The sequence below is a fragment of the Juglans microcarpa x Juglans regia genome, unplaced genomic scaffold (genome assembly GCF_004785595.1).
Source record: "Juglans microcarpa x Juglans regia isolate MS1-56 unplaced genomic scaffold, Jm3101_v1.0 JmScfU0023, whole genome shotgun sequence".
Classification (NCBI taxonomy): Eukaryota; Viridiplantae; Streptophyta; class Magnoliopsida; order Fagales; family Juglandaceae; genus Juglans; species Juglans microcarpa x Juglans regia.
In genome coordinates, this window is record NW_024475767.1 from 1 (window position 1) to 7,627 (window position 7,627).

A 7,627-nucleotide genomic window follows, 5' to 3' on the forward strand; every position below is an offset into this window, starting at 1 on the left:
GCCGATAACATCCTACTCAGTACCTCCATGATGACAAAAAAGAAGAGGGGACAGGGGATCTCCCTGTCTTAGCCTTGAAGCTGTTGAAAAAACCCTCTGGACTGCCACTGATCATAACTGAGAATCTTGCCGTTGAAATGCACCATCTGATCCACATACACCATTTCTCCCCAAAGCCACATTCTCTTCAATTAATAAAGGAGGAAGTCCCAGTTTACATGATCATATGCATTTTTCATATCAAGCTTACAGATAATCCCTGCAATACCAAATTTTAATCTACATCCAGACATTCATTGGCTATTAGAGCATTCGCATTGGAATATCCAAATGCAAATGCAAAAGCTCAAATGGCCAATAAAACATGAAAAGCGGCTGCATTGAATTATGCAAGTGTAAAATCAAATGGCTTTTAGCTGCAGTGGTTCAACTCCTTCGGTCATATTTGACTTGATACTGTAACTCAACCAAATGTTTGTTTATTATTTTCTTCCTCTCCCTCTTCCTCATTTTTCCAATGTGAATTAGTTGCTTTTCCAGTCCAGCCTCTATACAAAGTGCATCAAGCCCAGTAAATGAACAAGTATTGACACAGAACAAAAAAATTAATATTGTAAAACATATTGACACAGAACAAAAAAATTAATATTGTAAAACATTAATATTTTCATGTAGCTCTTAATTTAGAAAAAAAATTAATAAAACAAAAAAAATTGAGAAAAAAATATTATTAAATTTAGAATATTTATTATTATTAACTAATAGATGGATAATCTAATGCGTGAATAAGTTTTGAGTGGAATAGCCAAATGTAAATCATGTCATATTATGCAAATTTTACATTTGCATATGCATAATCCAATGGTAATGCTTTTAGGACAGAATCCAGGATTCGGCAACCCCTTACAAAAGCATTTTGTGGTTTTGAAATTATCTTACCTATGACTACCCCTAGCCTATTTGCAAGCACATTGGAAATGATTTTGTATACCCTGTTTATAAGGCTAATGGGCCTAAAGTCCTTCACTTCCGATGCTCCGGTCTTCTTCTGGATCAAAGCAATAAAAGTAAATTTCAAACTTTTCTTGAACTTCCCAGCCAAGAATAATTCCTGGAACACATTCATAATGTCCTCTTTCACTACCTCCCAACATGTTTGAAAAAACCCCATCGAAAAGCTGTTTGGACCTAGTGCTTTATCTTTCACCATTCTTCTGACCACATCATATACTCCTCTTCCTCAAAAGATCTTTCTAACCAAGACGCAGTCTATGGCTCAATAGAATAAAACTGAGTCCATCTAATTTTGGTCTCCATCCCTCTCCTTCTATAAATAAATGTTCAAAGAAACTCACCACATGTTCCAGATCACAGAAGCTTCATGCAGTCTCTACCATTGATTTTCAGTATCTCAATGGTATAATTTCTCCTATGAGAATTAGCCACTCGATGGAAGAATTTTGTGTTTCGATCCGTTCTTTCAACCAAAGTGCTCTTAACTTCTGCACCAAGAGATCTCTAAAGATAATAATCTTTCCAACTCCGAGGCCAACTCTGCCTTACGTGAGATCCTCCGAGTTGAGGACTCTATCGTCAGTAATCCTCTCAAGATTCTATAATTCCTCCATCATGGTTTTCTTTTGCTCCCCATGTCACCAAATGTTTGAAATTCGAAAGATAATCATTCTTTAAAGCTTTTAGTTTGCCTGCAAGAATATGAAAGGGGTACCATGGAACTAATAAGTTGACCACCAATGCCTTACCCTGTCCACGAAGCCTTCGCCTTTAAGCCACATGTTTTTTAACTTAAAATAACGACGACCTCCTTGAATACCGCATCCATCCAACAAATGGGAAAGTGATCCGAGCAGAGGCACGACAATCTCTTCTAACATACCTCCAGATAATGACTCTCAATCCAGTGATATTAGGAATATGTCTAGCCGAGACCATGTCTGACTATTAGACCAGGTAAGGGACCACCTATTAATGGGAGATCCACCAGGTTCAGGTAAAAAATGCAATCTGAAAAATCTGTCATAGCTGGCATAGACGACTGTCTCCAGATCTTTTGCTAGGGAACCTTATTATGTTAAAATCACCACCTATGCACCAAGGGAGGTCCCACCAGCTATGTATTCCAGCAAGTTCTTCCCACAAACGACTTTGATGTTGTCAACATTCGGTCCATATATACCTGCAAAAGCCCACAAGAAATTATCCTCCACCATCTTAAAGGAACAGGCCACTGTGTATTCCCCTACAAACTCCTCCATTTTCTCCACCACCCTTTTATCCACATTACAATAATACACCCGGTGCCCCATTCGAAGCCAGATAAACCCAATCTACATACGAAAAACTCCACACACTTCTCACTAGTTTTCTGGTCACCAATTTTAACTTAGTTTCTTGCAAACAAACAATATCTATCTCCCATTCCCGAAGCAAGTTTTTTATACGAAGGCGCTTATTAACCTCATTCAGCCCGCGAACGTTCCAAAACACAATTTTTGGCTTCATAAAGAAACAACAGTACCCTTCCCTTTGGACCTATCACGACTTGAGCTACCCTCATTCAATGACCATTTAAGTCTATTAAGCTCCCTCTATTTCTTGGATCTAGCTTTCTAGGACTAAGAATGACTCACCTCAATGGTCGTGAGAAGGCCATAAGCTGCTCTTCGTAACCCACACACTCCATTCCCACAACATGTTGGATATCCTTCACCTTTTTGAGCACCCAGTTAGAGAACTCGAACTCATTTGGTAACAGACAGTTCAGTGGAAATGGATCCCTTTCACCAGCATCTCCCTCCCCCCCAAACAAGTTACGTCCATCCCATTCGACCACAGTACCCACATTGATCTCCACATTATCAGAGAGATGGGTAATCACATGGTGTCAGGAACCAAAACTACATCATCACTAACCTCTGAGGTAGCCCATGACCCTGTCCTCCACGAAATCCAAACTCCTCTCGTCCCACCTTTCAATAAACCTCAAGATGCTCGACAGAAGCAAATGAGGCTCCATCTAGGAAGGTGTTGTTTCCATGTTGAATATCGGCAGGTTCTGTGCACAATAATCGGGGAATAAAGTTGGCGGTGGCAGAATTTCTTCTTTTTCCTCTTCGCGCGATGGTAATATCTGCTCCACTACCGTCGCCGGAGCTGTCTGGACCACCGGCACATGCCCACCACTGAACACGGTACTTCCAATACGTTATTTGGCAAGGTTGTAGAGTTACCGTTGGTGGTGGGTCGCCCCATAAGCCAATTATCCTTAAGTTCCCCACAAGATGAGGCTAACATTTGAGAGCTCACGCCTATCTGCCTAAGGCCTAGCACTAATTTGCTCAGCACCCACATCCAGGCCCACACAGGGCCCATTACTGTCCGAGCCTATCTCCTTGCTTATTAACCAATCTATTTTGCTTTGCAGGTCTTCCAACAAGAAATTCAGTGTCTCCCCCTTTGCCACACCACCTACTTGTCTGCTACCACCACCTTGCTACTGTATTGGACGCAACTCTCTGTCAAAGCCATGTCCCGTAGCCGCGCCTCTCCATCCTAGCATGCCGTCATTCCCATTCCAAGACACGCGAGGATGCTCCACCATCAGTGCCTCCCTATAGGAATGATGTTGTGACTGAGCCGTGGCCACCTTCCTCTTTGTGTTTCGTCGTCGTGGGTGCTTCTCCTATCGAAGAAAAAGTCCCGCAACGCTCCCCCATCCTATTCCAGCCACTACCCTCTTCCTCAGGAACGAAGATAATTCCTCCTCCTCCACCAACAAATTTCACCACTGCATATATCGACCTCGATCATTCGAACAACGTTGTGCTATAAAGTTGCGGCCGCTTCCTGGACTATGGTGTAAAAATCCTTTTTTCTTCCTTTGAGCATGCTTCCATGGCCTTAGCCAGCCACTGCACGAATGAGGGTCCTAGAACACTTTAGCCACACCTCCAACTCCTCTCTGTAATAACAAACTGCCCCCTCTTTCACGAGAGTAAAATATTTAGAGTCTATGACCAACTCCTTAGAGAGACCCATTTTGTTCACTCCCATAAAACTCCCACCACTTCCATCTTGGTAGCTTTGTAAACAGAAGCAAGAAAGAAACAAAAGAGAGAGAGGAAAGGAAATGAAGAGAGAATCAACTATGGCGAGAAGCGCCGGAGATGGGATTACGTGTGAGCATGAGAACAGAGGAAAATGTATGGAGAGAAAAGTGTACTAAAGAGTTTTGCTAAGAGATTCTCCTAACGGTTTGAAGAATTTACAGGTGCAAAGAGAATGCATGACTGAACCCACGCAGGATCGAACTACGGACCTTCAGTTTACATGTTTAGCAAGGAATTGGCAAAATAACTGTCATGTCAAAGTACAGCAATGGAGTGGCCCAGGTACTTCCACCTGATATTAGTTAAGAGAAAAGTAAACAAACCATTGAGCAAATTCATAATATTCATGTTTATGTCATTGCCAAGAAAACTTGATGGATATAATGAAATGAGAAACTGTAGAAACTGTACTCCTTATAGCTTCCAACGTTCTTTCCCAGAGATTCTAAGAAGATACTAGATTATTTCTCACAGGCCCAATTATGTGTAGAATATTTGATTTTTGGCTTCAAAGCGGTCCCATAAACTGCTTAAGAATTTCAACTCCAATTCCACAACAGAATATGTAAGAAGTATAGAATTGTGTCCAAGCTGAAACTATTATCGAGAAAGAGACAACGGCAAAAAGTAAAAAAAAAACTAGCAGTAAATTCTATGTCTAATGAACATAATTTACTATGTACTGAATACAAGGAGAATAAAAAAGCAAAGAAGATGCAAAAGCTCTACCAAACTAAGTTTGCAAAAAGGCCACAGTTTTACAAACCAGAGATTCTTCGCCTTCCCCCTCCACAGGTTCAGCTAAAGAGAGAGAATGTTAGCCAAGTGCTTTGAAGATATGACAACTGATGAGCCTCTTCATCAGCTTGTGATGGAACAAACCGGCGGCTGTTGCTCCGTACAAGCTGCCATATGATGGAACACCAAGCTTTAAATAAATTTGACTATAATAAGTCAATAACTAAAATCAAAGGTCCAGTGACGATTAAAGTTTCCAACAACTAAATATGGAATCAGAACTATGACAGGAAAAAACGAGTGAAATCTAGCATACTAAGAGATTTAGTCCAGGTATTCAGCACAAAATATGTAAAACAAACCAAGTCAGAGTTATGTGCTACAGAATTCATGAGCTGTTAATTGAACAAAACTTAGGGTTGATTTGGTTACTCAAAACCAACCATCTTATCTCATATAATTATTACAACTTTTTCAAACTCCCATATAAAATATAATAAATAATTCAATTTTTTCAAATCTCAAAACAAACATAATATTAAAAAATAATATTATAACAATATTTTATTCAACTTTCAACAAAACATCTCATCTTATCTCATCTGAACTGCGTAACCAAACGAGGCCTTAGGTTAAACATATATGGTTCAACAGTTAAAAAACTTGGTAAGTCCACACACAATGGCTGACAATAGTTAATTAGGAACTGTACATCACACAGACTTAGGGCATGTTTGGGTAATTAGAAGAGATGTGAATTTTTGTGAATAGTAGTGAAATGATTTGAGTTAAGATGTTTTATTGGATTTTGGAAAATGAGAGGAAATAAATTGAATAAAAATATTAGAAAGTTATAATATTGTTATAATATATCTTTTTAATATTATTTTGTTTTTAAATTTGAAAAAATTGTATTGCTTTTTGTGTTTTGTGTAGAAGTTTGGGAAAGTAATGATTTGATGAAAAAATTGGATATTTGAAATTGAAAAGTGTATTTGTTCGAATGATGTTTGAGAAGAAAATTATGAGAAGTTTTTAGATGAGATGAGATCATCTCACTTCCCAAAAAAGCCTTAGGTTCAACAGACATGGTTGCAAAAACTGAAATTTTGTATTAAGTTAGGTGAGAAATATAATTCTTATGATTTTTTATACTATGTTAAGAAAATGTGTTTTTTGAGTACTTGGATTTCCATAGATAAATAACAGTTTTGTTTGATGGGCCTGAAGAAACCTCAGAGAAGACGCTCTTCTCTTAGGTCCTTGCTTTTCAGTGCAACACAGCAAGGCGCCCTCTTTATGTCATCCCTGCAGCTTTCCAGATTGAAAGCATGGCGTAGCCAGGACCTTCAAATCATGTTTCAGCCTATGAAAAAAACCAAAACTTCATTTTCACTGATAAAGGTGAAACTAGGAAAATTCATGCAAATTCATTTTGAATCCAATTGAAAAAATTAACGGAAACTTACAGCAACATTTCAGAAACATAGGGAAAACAAGTTCAATGAAAAGGTCGGAAGAAAATGAAATGGAAATCAATTGAAAGAAGATCAATGAAAATGTTCCGACACAGAATTCGTTCCTGATAAATTAACACTAAAGCCAACAAGCCGATTACAAATTTTTTTTTTTTTAAAGTAACAAACCGATTACAAATTGCAAGCTCCTCGCAAATAATTAGCTTCCAATGCGCATTCAAAAACTAAGTTCCAAGAGAACGTAGTCAAGGCGAATTATGCATTTCGAATTTGACCCACATTGTAAAAGATTGATGAAGATGACCAAAATCACCTGAAGAGGCGAGAGAGCGGACAAGTAGCCATCGAAGGCGGAGGTGGAGGGCCAGACATCGGCGACTGCGGCTGAGTCCTTGTGCGTCCTCGGGAGCAATTTCTTGTAGGACTGGATGTAAAGGAAGAGGAGCAGATCGTGCACGTCGGCGGAGGAGTTAATCTCGTCGGGCTTGGAGCTGACGAGCGGATCGGAGTCGGAGTGGAGGACGGAGGCGAGGGTGTCGAGGACGAGGCAGGCGTGGTCAGGGGAGATCTGGAGGGATTGGGCGAGGGCGGCGGAGTCGACTCGGCTAGTGTTCGTAGAGGAGGAGAGGAGGGTTTGCTTGATGGGGATTAGGGTTTGGGTCGGGTCGGTGAAAAAGAGCTTCGGGATTGGGAGCAGGCCATGCTCGAAAGGCTCCCGCCGGGGGTGGAGTAGAGAGATCGGGTTCAGATTCGAATTCGGGTCTCCTGCCGAAGACGATGAAGATATCAATGTCTCAATGGGGTCGCTCATGGCTTGGGAGGAGAGAGAGCCTGGAGTTGCAGTGTTGCAGATCTTCGAGAGAGATGAAAGTTGAGACAAAGAGAGAGGGGGGGGGGGGGGGATTGGATGTGTGGAAGTCCAGGGTGGTGACTGCGTGGCCTTGTGCTATTTGATGATGGGAGAGATCAGAAATGGAAGTCAAGGAAGATGATAAACGAACGTGTAGTGTTGAATGTACTTATATTTTTATTTATAAAACTTATTTTTTTTTTAAATTTCAAATCTTACTATTTTCAACATATTAATAATCGAAATTTAAAAAAATAAGTTTTTTTAAATATATTTAATATTTTTCTATTAAATAATATTAATTTATAAATTTATTTTTATCATATCAATTTCTCGAAATTTTTATTTATAATTTTATTTATAAAACTTATTTTTTTAAAAATTTCAAATCTTACTATTTTCAACATATTAATAATCGAAATTTAAAAAAA

General features: G+C 39.3%; 1 protein-coding gene across 1 annotated transcript; it reads right to left on the reverse strand.

The window, feature by feature from the left end:
- Nucleotides 1-4,927: 4,927 nt before the first annotated feature.
- Nucleotides 4,928-7,234, reverse strand: LOC121245464. The gene is made up of 2 exons (XM_041143537.1): nucleotides 6,660-7,234; nucleotides 4,928-5,035 (listed from the first exon to the last, which is right to left on the reverse strand). The coding sequence occupies exons 1-2, from the start codon at nucleotides 7,155-7,157 to the stop codon at nucleotides 4,928-4,930; spliced, it is 606 nt and encodes a 201-aa protein (XP_040999471.1). The 5' UTR covers nucleotides 7,158-7,234.
- Between the last annotated feature and the right edge of the window lie 393 nt (nucleotides 7,235-7,627).

What these genes read in the sequence shown, in the direction of transcription:
- LOC121245464 (XM_041143537.1), bottom strand. Translation starts at nt 7,157, where the DNA reads ATGAGCGACCCCATTGAGACATTGATATCTTCATCGTCTTCGGCAGGA. An exon ending in CCGCTCTCTCGCCTCTTCAG is followed by an intron (nt 5,036 to 6,659) that starts GTGATTTTGGTC and finishes ATCATATGGCAG; the next exon opens with CTTGTACGGAGCAACAGCCG.